The sequence below is a fragment of the Danio aesculapii genome, chromosome 8 (assembly GCF_903798145.1).
Source record: "Danio aesculapii chromosome 8, fDanAes4.1, whole genome shotgun sequence".
In the NCBI taxonomy this organism is placed as follows: domain Eukaryota; kingdom Metazoa; phylum Chordata; class Actinopteri; order Cypriniformes; family Danionidae; genus Danio; species Danio aesculapii.
In genome coordinates, this window is record NC_079442.1 from 45,828,188 (window position 1) to 45,844,559 (window position 16,372).

General features: G+C 32.5%; 1 protein-coding gene across 2 annotated transcripts; it reads left to right on the forward strand.

Annotated features, from left to right (window-relative positions):
- The first annotated feature begins 626 nt into the window (after window positions 1-626).
- On the forward strand, window positions 627-15,953 carry zgc:113363 (uncharacterized protein LOC791449 homolog). Of its 2 annotated transcripts, XM_056464066.1 has the most exons (5): window positions 627-727; window positions 5,366-5,486; window positions 8,240-8,371; window positions 9,077-9,313; window positions 15,245-15,951. In XM_056464066.1, the coding sequence occupies exons 2-5, from the start codon at window positions 5,387-5,389 to the stop codon at window positions 15,502-15,504; spliced, it is 729 nt and encodes a 242-aa protein (XP_056320041.1). In that variant the 5' UTR covers window positions 627-727; window positions 5,366-5,386; the 3' UTR covers window positions 15,505-15,951. The 2 variants fall into 2 exon arrangements, with proteins under 2 accessions (XP_056320041.1, XP_056320042.1); XM_056464067.1 differs by lacking the exon at window positions 8,240-8,371 and having other exon boundaries at window positions 15,245-15,953.
- The last annotated feature ends 419 nt before the right edge of the window (window positions 15,954-16,372 follow it).

Genomic DNA, 16,372 nt, shown 5'->3' on the forward strand with positions numbered 1-16,372 from the left:
CAACATCTGTTTATTTTTGTTTGTTTAAGTTATCAGGAAAATACCATAAGAAAATGTGGGCTCAATGTAAACCAAACTATTCCCATTTTGTAAATGACTTCAAATTATATGAAAATCTTTATGAACAATCACAAAACAAAAAACAACATTTGAAAACATTTAATTTCATGTAAATGTATATTTCTATTCTTTATTTTATATATTTTCTCTTTCAGTAAACGATGTGAAATTTATTACCTCTTGTTCTTGTGGCATTGAAATAATAATAATAAAAAACTTATCACACATTAAAGAAAATATTACATAATTTACAAGTTTCAGTTGTTTTTAAAGCCTTTTTTCAAATATATTTAGAAATAGTTTCATATAAAACTGCAATTTAGTAAGTATAAAATTTAAAAAAAAAGATTTTTGGTTTGTAAATTCATCATTTAATTTAATTTATTTACATTTTCTTCTTTATACTGTAATGTAATTGTATATTTTCGCACTATTCATAATTAAAAACAACAAAAAAGCTGTTGATTTCCCCATAGACATCTGTTTATTGATTCCCCGTGGTGCAGGAAGGATGTCGTGCACGCGCATACGCTCGAGCTCTGAGAGCGCGCGCCAGTCAGAGCAGATGCGGCTCGCTCTCCCTGACGGACATTACACACACACATTCATTCTGCATTAAAGTGAGTTTTAAAATCCTCGGTACAAGACTGGAGTTATTCGAGTTAAGGTAAGACTTCGCTTAACGTTGCGTCTTCACGCTGTGGTCATTTAAGTTCAATAGAAATTGAGAGTCAAGTCATGAGAAAGTTTAGTTCAGTAACGTTCGTATAGCGCGAGTTCACGTGCAGATGTAACTGTTATGTACAGTTACAGACTTTATTTATTTAATTAATATAACGCGTGGTAAACTGGGAAACAAAATATAACATTTTAACTTCAAACTGTAATCTTTTACTTACATCCAAAATGTGTTTATATTTTCACGAGACAGTTAGTTTTACATTAACGACACTGTTATAGCGCTATGTGGAACTATTAAGCACTGCTTACATTCAGTAGTTTCATATTTACATTATGATATTCATTTTGAATTCATATAATTTTTTATGTAACTTCTAAAATTTGTTATCTTGTGTTATTTGATGTATTATACATTGTAAAAATGCAGGGTTTCACACAATTGCTTCTTGTTGTCCCAGCACAAATCGATTAAGTTAACTCAAATTTAAGTAGATTGAACCTAAAACAATTAAGTTGTACTAAAAAAAGCCTCACGAATTGTATTGGTTCAGCTAATTTTGAATAAGTAGTTTGAACACCAGAAAATTATTTTTTGAGTGCATGCATAATGTTCCTAATGTTATTATAATTATCATAAAGTAACCATGTGAATGAATAAAAGTTTATAAAGCAATCTGCTGAACAGAATATGTACTTATAGACAAATTTGTACTTTTACAACTTTGATTCATCCAATTAAAAAAATTTGATTAAAGGTTCACATCTAAATTTTATCACTTGGCCCAATGAAAAATGACTAATTTGCCGTGAACAACTCCATGAGAACAATTTTATATAACCTGGTACAAAGAATGTTTGTTTTATTGAAGAAATTCAATTAATTTAAAATCTATTTTCGTTCTTAACAAGAAGAAATAGAATTTCTTTTAGAACATAAATTTAGAACAAATAGAACAAAAATTTAATCAAAACAATTCCCATAAAATGTTCATTCAACCAATTAAAACAAAAAGTAGGGAAATTATTTCACATCTAAATTGATCTAAAAAATAAATCTTTTGCCTTAAACTATATATTTTTTAAAACCATGAAAGTAAAGAGCATATTGCTGTACGTGGGCAACTGGATCTACTACAACCTAACTTAACTGTTTGAATAATCTCAATGGCTAGCATGGTGCTAGCATTTATGATGCATAACTAGAGCTATTTCTGCTCAGAATCTTGTAAAAATATGCAGAATTATGTGGAATGATTTTTGGGAATATCGTAACTAAAAACTTAATATTTTAAATAAAAAAAACCCTTTTAAACTGTTATTTAATGTTTACAATGCAAATCCAATTAGAGCAACTTAATTAGTAAACAAAGCAAGTCTCACATATATCTACTAAAAAACAGAAAATATTACTTTACAAACTGTATCGTACATAAATCATATGAACGTTTTCATAAAAGTCAATAATATTACTGAAAATAATTAAAAAACTGAATAAATATAAATGTACACACATTTACACAAGTAAATAAACAGACTCAGTGATGAATATCTGCAGAAATCTGCGCATATATGTGCGTGCAAATTCCGTGTGGGCCTACGCATAACTTGACACTTATCAGCACATTAACGAGGAGAACACTAGCGTCCCATACACCGCACAGCCCTGAGTGTCTCTGTAGAATAAGCTGGTAAGAGGCAGCTCAGAACATAAACAGCCCTTAACAGAACCATCCCACCAGGGTGCTTCCTTTACACACTACCCTCGTTGATGGTGATGGTGCACAATATATTATAAATAAATTAAATATTGGTCTTAAAATCACAGAAACCAACTCAAATCCATAAAGTTTATAACAAAACAACCCATGTATTTTAACCAATATAACACATAAACTAACTCTAAACCATTTCCCATGATGCACCTAAAGCTGTGGGGCAGGTGATTACAATTTTTAGCTTCTGTTTAATATGCATGCACTGGCCGGTGTGAGTAACCTTACATTTTTACACTGGTCAAAACAAATATACCTTAGTTGAGTTCTTAATCAAAAACATTTATATTTAACTATCTTTTAAACATAATATATATTACTTGAAGATCAGATGCAACATTCAAACTGTGGGAGTTGAAAGGACTTGAAACCATTCGAGATCTTTATTTGACGGATTCAGATAGAATGATGTCTTTTGATGAGTTGAGGCTTAAATTTAATATCAATAGAAAACATTTGTTCAAATACCTTCAATTAAGAAGTTTTGTTAAAGCAAATCAAGATTAAGATCTTAATCGACCCCCATATTCAACATGATGATAAACGATAATCTGAGAAAAGGTATCAAATCTGAGTTTTATGGTTTGCCGACAATGAACTCATTCTAAAACTCATATAGGTTGAATGCGTGGAAGGAAGATTTACAGTCTGAAGATTCGGATGAGGACTGGGAAGAAGCTTGTACTAAGACTCATACTCTATCTTTAGTCTATAAATTCACGACTTAAACTTATACAATATAAATGGATAATGCGGACATATGTAACGCCAGTAGAATTACATGAATATAATAAAAATATACCAGATATTTGCACAAAATGTTTGGAAGCTACAGAACACTTGTTTCACTGTGTTTGGCAGTGTACAAAGATTTAATTATTTTGGAAAGAGGTAAGAGTCATAAGTGAAAAGATCATTTTAAAACCAATCCTCCTCGACCCAAAGCTTTTTTGCTGGGCTTTTACCCAGAGAACTCAAACTATAGTAAAAGCGAACATGTATTTATAGACCTCAGCTTGCTTTATGCCAAAACAATGTGTAGTTTTGCTATGGACAATATATATTTACTTATATGATACATATATTTACTTACGACATATATTTACTTATATGATATATATATATATATATATATATATATATATATATATATATATATATATATATATATCCTTTTATTTTCTATAATTTGCAGCAAGGTTATTGTTGTAAAAAAAATGCATGTGAAATGTTGTACTGCATTTCAATGTGTACAAACTGAAAATTTAAATAAAAATATATTATGGCAAAAAATATATAGGAGCAGTTCCAGCGTTATTGGATGTGACATTTGCAATAAAAATGTAAAAAATAAATTCATACAGAAAGTATATGTTAACATTATGTTATGGGATCAGAAAAATAACAATTTGTAAATGTTTTGTACTTTAAATGTGGAAAATAAACATGCGTTATGGATGTGACCAAAAAAGTCTGCGAGTTAACGGTCTACAACATACTTTGTAGAAATTCTGTGAATTAAACTGCACAACCCAAAAGAAATAATGCTAATCAAAAGGATAAAAGTCGGCTCACTATTGACCTTATTCTTCAATGCGGAAGTGTGCACGTTTTTGCGACTGTTTTAGAACTTCTGATTCAGTTGCCTATGGAAGAAATGACTAGGAATAATAAATGGCAAAAAACAGTCAAACTACTTACTCTATAAACAAGTGTTTGCATTACAATACAGGCAAAGTAAAATAATATAATAAGAAAATATCAGTTTGCAACACCAAGCAGCAAAACGAGCTGTTTTTAACGTTTAAAAATGAATGGAAGTGAATGAGACCGGAAGTTTCGAGCCAAAATGACTCAAATGGCTGCGCCCACTCGTACGCGGAGAATAAGGTGAATAGAACAAACATGATTGATTTTATTTTATTTTTTTGCATTTACGAGGAAAAAGTGTCATTATGGATGTGACACCTCTCCGTTATGGATGTGACTGATGTGAAATTGCCACTTGTGTGACTTTTGCAAATATCATATAATAGTTTGAAAACAATGACAGATACATTTTTGAGTATTTCTAAAGTACTTGCTTACACAAAAAACTTCTGAAAAACTATGGAAAATTTCCATATTTTGGTGAAAACGTCATTTTTTTCATGGCAAGGTTGACATTTGCATGGAATTGCTCATATATATTACAAATAAAAAACAAATAATATTAAACTGAAATGAAAGATTTTTAATTGGATGAAGTACTGCTTGAAAATGTTTTTTCAGATCTAATCAGCTTTGGAGAGACTGCATTGACTTAAGTCAGATTCAGAAGCACTTTTATGGGTGTACATGGACATGGAATTAGTCTTGGTGTATTGATAAAACAGGTTAAAATGTAATAAAACAAAGATTAAAATGCAAGCAGATTCAATAAAATATGAAAAAACTAATCTGTAACGGGAAAGGTGGACATATAAGCTGACTCAAAAACAGGGTCAGACGGGGACAAGCTTTTAACTGGAGACAGAACAATAAAACCCTACAGGTAAAACACGGGCAGATCCTTAAAACAGCAAACAACTATCTAAAATGTTTATTATGACTCCTGGGCTTTGATGATATTGTCAATTTAGTTTGACTCAGCAGGATGTTAGTCATATTAGTCATCTTCCCAAACCACTTCAGGTCCGTTCCAAGCAGCAGACAAACATCTTTTGTGCACTTTAAGTCAGATTTTCTTTCTCATTCTGTTTTTTGTTTTAGAAGATAAAAGTCACCATGTTAGAGGATTTCATTATGACCCCTACCCCACAAACAGCCAGGCTGATTTCATGCATCTGAGTTCCTTCTGCATGTGTTTTCAGAGTTCGAGTCAAGCGTCTCAAATGGAGACAGAAGCCATGGATGTCCAACAGCAGGATGGAGGGCAGGACAGTCTTGTTCACACAACACAACCGCAGGCCACCGGCAAACCTGAAAACACAGGTGAGATGTTTACAGATGTTTAAGAAGCAAATTTGAGCATATTGAGCTTTTATGCTTCATTTACTTTGAATAAATAGGGCTGTGTAATATATTTTTAGATTATATTTGAGCAATTCCAGCGTTATGGATGTGACATTTGCAGCAAAAACTTAAAACATACTGTATATTCAAAGAGAAAGTACATGTTAACATTATATTGAAACATTTGTTATATTTTCCAAAACAACTAATCACAGAGTTAAGGGCCCAGAAAAATATCAATCTGTAAACATGTTTTGTACTTTAAATGAAGAAAATAAAGATGGGTTATGGATGTGACCAAAAAAGTTTATGAGTTTGCAGTCTACAACATACTTTGTAGAAATTCTGTGAATTAAACTGCACAACCCAAAAGAAACAATGCTAATAAAAAAGATAAGAGTTATCTCACTATAGAACATTCACTCATTCATTTTCTTTTCAGCTTAGTCCCTTTATTAATCTGGGGTTGCCACAGCGGAATGAACCGCCAACTTATCCAGCATTGGTTTTACGCAGTGGATGCAACCCATCTCTGGGAAACATCCACACACACTCATTCACACTCATACACTACAGACAATTTAGCCTACCCAATTCACCTATACCACATGCCTTTGGACTGTGGGGGAAACCGGAGCACCCGGAGGAAACCCACGCGAACGCAGGAAGAACATGCAAACTCCACACAGAAACGCCAACTGACCCAGCCGAGGCTTGAACCAGCGACCTTCTTGCTGTGAGGCGACAGCACTACCTACTGCGCCACTGCGTCGCCCACTATATTGACATTTTTTTCGTTATGGATGTGACGTCTCTGACGGATGTGAAATTGCCACTTGTGTGACTTTGGTAAATCAAATAGAATTAATTGTTTGGGAATATTGACAGAGATTTTTTGAGTATTTTTACAGTACTGTAAAATAAAAGCCTACACAAAGCCTTTTTTCATGGCATATATATATGGCATTTATTATGGCATTTATTCATTTTGTGTACCTGATTATCCAAGATAACATAAACCCTGTTGGATCATTTGTATCTTTGATCGTTTTATATAAATATATATATATATTATATTATTATATTATATTATATTAAATATATATATATATATATATATATATATATATATATATATATATATATATATATATATATATATATTGGCAGATGCACACCCCTACAAAGTCATCTCAATCAACCTAAATTGATGATTAAAAAAGTAAAAAATAAATAGTGCTATCCATTTCATCTGGTTACATTATACTCACTATCGTAATATGCATCACAGATAAATAAAATATTGCAATGTTGTTGTTTTATTTATCTCCATGTGGCTGTCATTAGCACACCATCTGAAAGACCTTACAGAACATCAGGCAATATGTCTAGTTATATGCAGGGTTCTTACATATTTTTCAAAGTCAAATTTAAGCACTTCCAGATTAATTTTCAAAAATTTCCAACACCTTACAAGTGTGGCAATTTACATATTTACATGCATAAACATACTTTATACTATAACATATTAGATGCTATTTATAATAGTATTCTGTTGTAGAATTGTATTCTAAGTATACATTGTGATGGCATGTTTGCCCCAAACCCAACATGATATTGACATTTACTCTCTTAAATGTAATTACTTACATCTTAAATGTAAAAAAGACTGCCAGATTAGGCCACAAGAATATGCATTAACTTCAGAGTTTTCATTTTACGCTAAAGCAAAAATATTTATCTTATCAAAATAATTCATTATCATTTCTATACTTACTTACCCCCAGGACTGTTTATATGGAAGTTGATATTTAGCAGCACCATGTTAGTGTTTCGTAACATCAATTTTTTAACGAGGTGTGTCGTTAGCCCAATGCTCAACCCCCAACCTAGATGACCAGGACATACACTCATACACTACGGACAATTTAGCTTACCCAATTCACCTATAGCGCGTGTCTTTGGACTGTGGGGGAAACCGGAGCACCCAGAGGAAACCCACGCGAACACAGAGAGAACATGCAAACTCCACACAAAAATGCCAACTGACCCACCCGAGACTTATTATTCTTATTCAGTAACAAATTATTATGAAAGCAACATAATACATTATTTAAGCAGTGTCAAGCACTTAATCCACAATCTAAGCACTTTTCAAATCTTGAAAACACTAGAATAAAATTAGAAAAGTATTTTTAAAGGATTTCCAGCACTCGTAAAAACCCTATACATCTCTGAAACCAAGCAGAATGGCCATGCTAGTTTTCTTGTTTATAAATCTGTAACAATTTTAGTATGGATGATGAAATATGATCAAGCAATTTAGTCACGTCACAAAAGCTGTGAGACACAGCAGTATCTCCACCCTGTTTCAAGTGTTTTTGTTCCCTGGTTGTTCTTAATGTTTTCAGGTTGATATAACTGCAGTGGAGCCAATTGGTGTTGATGTTTATTTTATTTATTTTCCATTAAATTGATAAAATGTCTGAATTGTTTTATGCAACAGTTAAAAATTTAGGCAAAATTTAAAATATCAGAAGTTGTTATGATGCCTTTTCTCACAATGAAATAATATGAAACATATGTTGGTTGTAAAAAAAAAATGTTGCAAATATGAATTCGTAATTCGCATATCATATATCAAACAATTTATGCATTATCCTTCAATATCAAGACCTAATAAATAGTATGAAAGCAAAATGTCATTTAGATTTTTATTATGTGTCTGACAGGTCCTGTCCTGACTGAGACTGTTCAAAGCGGAAGCAACGAGTCCCTGATAGATGGTGTTACAACCAGTGATGATGCTTTACTGCTTCCTGATCATATACCTACAATTTCACACAAAATAGACAAAGGCAATGGTAATTATATTTGTATGCATCAAAAATATAATGAATTATAATTAATGTTTTTCATATATTCATATACTTGTCAATCCTCTTGGTTTTTTTTTTAGGATTCTCCTATATTTTTCCATTCCCTCCTGTTTACAACTGGCTTGTGTTTCTCACATACTTTTATATCTTTCTATAATAAAATCCTGTCAAAAGCAGGTGGCAGCATACAACATATAAGTTAAAATATACACATAGCTGATCCTTCCATAAATGCATAATACCTCCAATCCACCAGGGGACGCCACATGCTATCAAAGATATGAAAGTATATACAGACAAAAAATATTATTTAAACGCCTGTATTCCATTACCTTTAAAGCCATTGGCCATCAATCACACTTCCTCTATAAACCTCCACATCAGTCATGTATTGTTACATGACTGTCAGATGGCTCCATAATGATAAAGACTGTTTCCTTGAGCAGCTTCTGTCCACGCCATCTAAAAAGGAGTGTAATTGGACACTAGGTTTGAGTTTCTGCTTAGTACATTAGGTCAAATAAAGGATAGAGAACAAAAAAAATGTTTGAGCATGATAATAACCCATGTTGGTTGGCCTGGAAGCGTTTGAATTAGATGGATATGTATATACTTCACAAATTGTGATGCATTAAAATGCAGCAGTTTCTGAACTTTAATATATAATAATGTCAATTTACCACATTTCAGTGAAGCCCTGTATTCCCAATGGCACTTCTCCAGCAGTCAATGGGTGCGCTGTGACCTGTTCACCTCCTGCTTCTTCACGAGTTTCGACATCTCGTCCTACAGCACAACAGAAATGCAACCCACATGCAAAATGCAACGGACACCAACACCCTCCCAGAAAACAAATGTCCTCCACCTCGCAGAGCCAGCAGAGTTTCAACGGCGATGCGTCTCAGATTCAGAGAGTGGCTGGAGACGGTAAGAAAAGCAGTGTACAGTCAAAATTATTAGCCCTCCTGTAAAATTTTAATTCTTTGAGAAATATTTCCCAAATGTTTTTTAACAGAGAGAATTTTTTGTTCAACTCATTTTTAAACATATTAATTTTAATAACTAATTTCAATAACAGTTTAAAATAATGGTCCACTAGTTAATTTACAAACATTAACTAAGTATGAATAATCTTGTAAAGCATTTATTAATTATAGTCCAACATGAACTAATGCATTATTAAGATCATTATTAAAAGTTTTGCTTGTTAACATTAGTTAATGTACTTAATGTAGTTAAAATACTGTAATAAATGTATTACTAATACTAACTTTAACATTAACTAATGGACCATTATTTTAAAATGTTACCCTAATTTCTTTTCTTTTACATAATATTTAACCGGTTATTCTACAAGATACTAGTTTTCAGCTTAAAGTGACATTTATTTTGTTTAATCAAAGGAACTTTTATAGTCAACTCAACTTACATCAAAGAAAAATATTAAGTTAAACTTTCTATAACAAAAAATAAATAAATAAAAAATAAGTTGAAGCCAAATTAACTGATTAATATTAGTTAAAGTAACACAAAAAATTAGTTTTCATCACTTTTTGTCATATCATTTTATACAGTGTACTTAACTAGGTTGTTGTGTAACTACACTTTAAAAAAATCTTGCTGCCTACAATTTTTTTTTGTTCAATCCAAGGAGCTTTTATAGTCAACTCAACTAACATCATTCATTCATTCATTTTCCTTCGGCTTAGTTCCTTTATTTATCAGGGGTTACCACAGTGGAATGAACCGCCAACTTATGTTTTACGCAGCTGATACCCTTTCAGCCGCAACTCAGTACTGGGAAACACCCTTACACACTCATTCACCCACTCATACACTACGGCCAATATAGCTCACCCAATTCACCTAAAGCGCATGTGTTTGGACTGTGGGGGAAACTGGAGCACCCTGAGGAAACCCACGCCAACACGGCGAGAACATTCAAACTCCACACAGTAATCTGACTAAAAATATTAAGTTAAACTTTGTATAACTACGAAAATGTAGTTGAAATTCTATTAACTGATTTATATTTGTTACAAATATAAAAAAAAAAATTTAAGTAACTAGTTTTCTTAGATTAAAAAAATCTTTGTTTTCATGACTTTTGTCACGTAACTTTTTAACAGTGTAGGCAAGTTAGTATAATTAGACAAGTTATTGGAAAACAGTGGTTTGTACAAAAAATCTTATCAAAAATAAATCTGAAGGGAGCTAATAATATAGACCACAAAACTGTTAAAAAAAAATATAAAAACGGCTTTTATTCCAGCCAAACTAAAAACAAGAATTATAATAAGTCATCTCAACTTACATCAGTCAAACTGACTAATAATATTAAGCTAAACTTTATATAACAAAAAAAAATAGTTAAAACCTGATTAACTGATTAATATTAGTTAAAGTAACATAAATTAAAAGATTTGTTTTCGAGATTTTTTTCATTTCATCAGTTATTGTGGTAACTAGGCAAGTTAGTATAATTAGGCAAGTTATTGGATAACAGTGATTTGATAGGTTGAATTAAAAAAACATTAAGGGGGCTCGATAATAATGGGGCAAATAATACAGACTAGAGCTGAACAATATATCATTTGAGCATTGATATCGCAATGTGTGTATCCGCAACAGTCACATCACAGGATTAGATCATTTATTAAAGTATATATAAAAGTGTATATATATATATACACACACACAGTTGAAGTCAGAATTATTAGCCCCCTGTTTTTTTTCCCCAATTTCTGTTTAACAGAGAGAAGATTTTTTTCAACACATTTCTAAACATAATAGTTTTAATAACTTATTTCTAACAACTGATTTATTTTATCTTTGCCATGATGACAGTAAGTAATATTTGACTAGATATTTTTCAAGACACTTCTATAAAGTGACATTTAAAGGCTTAACTAGGTTAATGAGGTTAACTAGGCAGGTTAGGGTAATTAGGCAAGTTATTGTATAAGGATGGTTTGTTCTGTAGACTATAGACAAAAATAAATAGATTAAAGGGGCTAATAATATTGACCTTAAAATATTTTAAAAAAAATTAAAAACGGCTTTTATTCTAGCCGAAATAAAACAAGACTTACTCCAGAAGAAAAAATATTATCAGACATACTGTGAAAATTTCTTTGCTCTGTTCAACATAATTTTGAAAAAAAAAAAAATTAATATATATATAAATAAATAAAAAAATCAAAGGGGGGGGGGGGTGTCTAACAATTCTGTATATTGTATATTACTGTATATTATTATTATTTATGCAATGATGACCATGTTATTTTAATTTCTGTACTTGAATACTGTTAGACTACCCAGAAAACCATAAAGCTCTGCTTATTTTATTATTCAATTTTGCTTGTAATTTATTATGAGGGCGTCACAGTGACATGGTGATTAGCACAATTGCCTCACAGCAAGAATGTTGCTGATTCAAAGCCTCGGCTGGGTCAGTTAGCATTTCTGTGTGGAGTTTGCATGTTCTCCCCGTGTTTGCGAGGGTTTCATCTGGGTGCTCCGGTTTCCATCACAGTCCAAAGACATATGGTATAGGTGAATTGGGTAGGCAAAATTGTTCGTAGTGTATGCGTGTGAATTAATGTGTATGGATGTTTCCCAGTGATGGGTTGCAGCTGGAAGGGCATCCGCTGCGTAAAACATATGATGGATAAGAATATGAATGAATGAATATGAAAGAATATGAATGAATGAATTTATTATAATGTATGCAGATGCACTTCATAGAAACAGGCTTGATCATCCAAGTCAATCTAAATTAATAAAATCTTTCAAAATAGAGCTATTCAAATCATCTGGTGAAATTATATTCATGTCGCAATATATTGCAGCAAAACAAAACATCGCAATGTCAGATTCTTTCCAATATCGTGCAGCCCTTATACAGAGCATAAAATTGTAAAAAATATACATAAAAGCTGCTTTTATTCCAGCCAAACTAAAAGTAATAAGACTAAAGAAATAAAAAATATAAATTCTAGTAAAGACTTTGAAAATTTTCTTGCTCTCTTAAACATCACTTTGCAAATATTTGCAAAAGAATACAGATTTTACACAAATGTTAACTGCATCTATTGGTTCAATCCATGCTCAGATTTTAATGTCAATATTTTTACGTATTATTAGAGCATGTGGGTCATGTTTGAAAAGCGGCCTCCACCCACAGTGCTATTCGTAAATACAGGGCCGGCTCTTATCTTTCAGCGACACTAGGACTGGCCTGTAGATTTATCTTCATGTGTTTAATGCTTCCTTCACGTCAGCGTTTGATAATTCTTTCCGTTAGGTCACACATCTCTGTTTGATGAACTCACACTTAGCCAGACCATTCTTGCACATAAGATAGCGGTGACTTTAAATACTGACAGAGCATTTTACTTGATGTTTTGATAATAGCATGAGTTTGTGAGAGTTTTTCTAATGTTTTGAAGCATTTCGTATTTACTAAGGTATATAGTACTATATAGTACTATATTCGTATACAGTACTGGAGCATTTTAAAATAAATACATATCTTAAAATTTGATCATAACAGGGTTTGGAAAACACAAATAACTGCAAATATACATGTACAACGTTTTTAATGAGCTACTGCCTTACATTTTAATTGCATCTTAATTACATTTCAATTACATTTGAACTTAAACTGACTTAAAATCTCGTTTGACTTAAAAACATTGTCATTTAAAATAATAAAAACTATTTTACTATATAAATAATGTTACTGTAACTGGTTGTCATATCATTTTCTTCATTGTTCATTCATTCATTCATTTTCCTTTGACAGTCCACAGCGGATTGAACCGTCAACTTATCCAGAACATTTTTTACACAGCGGATGCCTTTCCAGCTGCAACCTAGTACTGGGAAACATAGATACACACTCAGTCACACTCCTACACTACGGACAATTTAGTTAATTCATTTCACCTATAGCGCATGTCTTTAAGACTGTGGGGGAAACCGGAGTACCCGGAGCTGACCCAACCGGTACTCAAACCAGTGACCTTCTTGCTGTGAGGTGACAGTGCTATCCACTGAGCCACCATGACATTTGTTGTCATTTCTAATATTAGGTATTCTTTGTGTAAACAAACCACTCGATAACTGGGGATAATTGATTTTTTTGTGAGAAATGAACGTAGAAAAGGTGCATCACATCAGTCAAAAGTGGTAGTAGAGACATATTTAAGGTGACAACATATTCCCATTCATATAAATGCTTTTGTTTTGAACTGTCTATTAAATAAAGACCTTTATATTATTCAAAGAATCTTAAAAAAAACTAATGGTTTCCACCAATATTAAGCAGCACAAATGTTTCTACAATGATTACAGATAACAAATATTTTGAATAAAATAAAACCGAAATAAAACAAATAAAACTTTCTCCAGAAGAAAAAATATTATAGGAAATACTGTTTAAAAATGTCCTTAATCCTTTAAATATCACATGAGAAATATTTTTAAAAGAATAAATATTGCACAGGAGGGCTAATAATTTTAAGTCCCTGTACACTGCAAATAAGTGATTAGTTGACTTTACTTTTAAAAAAAGAGAGTAAACTCGTTGCCTTATGATTATTGAGCAAACAAACTGTGCATAATTATAAAAGTGAAGTCAATGGATTTACTGACTTTTTAAAAGTGAAATCAACTTGTTATTTTTAGGACAACAGGTTTAAAAAATTATTTTTTACCAAACTTGGATGTTTATGAAATATTGTGTTTCTGTCTAACGATATCTTCTAGCATGAGATATATGATGTATTTTTGTTACTTTCAAAGTACAGCAGGTCTGTAATGTAACCTTGAATAACTGATCTAAGCGGGACAAAACCCTCCCTTCCTAGTCACACTCTGCGCTTCTCTATGACTTTCTGACCCTCTTGCAAGAGAATAAAATCATCTTTAAATATAATTGGACATGTTTGTCTCTTAGTCAGTAGTGGAATTTTAAAATTGTCACGACAAAAGTCAACGAATCGCATTTTACAGTATATGGTGATTAGGCAAGTCATTGTATAATAGTGGTTAGTTCTGTAGCCAATCGAAAGAAAATATTGCTTAAGGAGGCTAATGATATTGACCTTAAAAACTGCTTTTATTAAAGCTGAAATAAAACAAATAAGACTTTCAGCAGAAGGAAATATTCGTATTGGAAATACCGTAAAATAAATTTTCTTAATCTGTTAAATAGCACTTGTAGCAGTATGTCCCAAATGCTTGCATACTCTTCTGTTACACACTCAAAAGTGTGTACTTTTCCTTCACAAAAAAGTTTTAGGGTGTAGTATAAGTATGCGAATTGGGACGCAGCACATGACTCCTGTGAGTTGCACCAATAAAACGTATAATCAGATGTGTTGTAGCACCACTGATGAGCACACATGCATCTTCCTTTGTTTGTAAACTTATAAACAAACACTGATCGGTTAATGAAATCAGCCAGATTGGCGAGTACCGATCGAGTCAAGAAATCGAGTCATTATCGGCCGATATCGATCTCTGGCTGATTGAACGAAGCATCTTATTCATTAATCATCCTACTTATTAGTAAAACAATTAAGTTGTCCCCAAAAAACTCAAGAATTGTGTTGCTTATGCTTATTTTAAATAAGTAGCTTGAGCAAACAGCACTCGTAAGTTTAAGTGCATGATCAAAAATCAAAAGAAAAGATATCATAAAAAATGTTGACCATTATTAAACCTTACATACAGATAAAATGTGGTCATTTGATCTGGTCTTTAATAAAAAAGACAATTATTTGTTAAATTCACACTTTAGTGCAGGAACACTAATTTTTTTGTTGTAATTAAGTTGTGTGTGTGTTTCAGACTGCTGTGCGCACTGTATACTGGCCTGTCTGTTCTGCGAGGTGCTGTCCTGGTGCTCGGCCGTGGCTCAGTGTTTGGCCTGCGGTCTAGAGTGTGATGCTCTCTGCTGTTGTGGTGAAGCAGCCGGCGGGGGTCTTGCCTGCTGCGCTGAGGACTCTTGCTCTGCGCTGCTGGATTGTGGGATACTGGAAGACTGCTGCCAATCTTCAGACTGTCTGGAGATCTGCTTGGAATGCTGCTCCATCTGTTTCCCTGCCTGATGGGAACACAATGATATCAAGCACTGGAAGAACTGTAAGCATGGGGTATTTACAGTATGTTTTAGTGTTTATCCTCCATTTTTGTATTTATTTTGTATGAAGAATTCATTTGTTGGTCTGTTCTGCACGAGGTTACTTTCTGAATTCTGACAAGCCATAAAATGAAAGTTTGCTGTTAAGTTACTCACCCTCATCTAAGATGTAGGTAAATTATTATTACTTTTATTGAACATTTAGATTTTGAACTACAGCAAGAAAAATAAGTATTGAACACATCATGTTCTTTCCTGGGAATAATATTTCTAAAGGAGCTGTTGACAGGGAATTGAACCATGCAATTTTGGTAAAAACCCAAACAATACAAACATAAAAATAAAATAAATAAATAAAAATCTGAAAATTTAGTTGTGTGTAATAACAATAAAATGACAGAAGGAGAAAGTACTGAGCTACTGAAATGTATTCAATACTTTATATAAAAGGCTTTTCAATGCACATGCATTGCTCAGGTGTGTGTTATTCACAGACTTCAACAGAGTATAAAAATCTGATGGTTCTGTAAATCTCATCTATCAAATCTGATCTAGTATTTTCTATTGGATTCAGATCAGGTGATTGGCTGGGCCATTCTTCAGCTTGATTTTCTTTCTCTGAAAGCATTTAAGAGTTTCCTTGGCTGTGTTTTGGATCATTGTCTTGCTGAAATGTCCACCCTGGTTTCATCTTCATCCTCCTGACAATGTAGATGTTGGCCTGAAGCAGCTGATATTCATTTACAATGACAAAGCTGAAGAACCACAGCGATATTTCAGCTGCTGTCTGGGCTTTCACTGCCTTTCTACACCTCTCTTTCTTCATGTGTTCAATA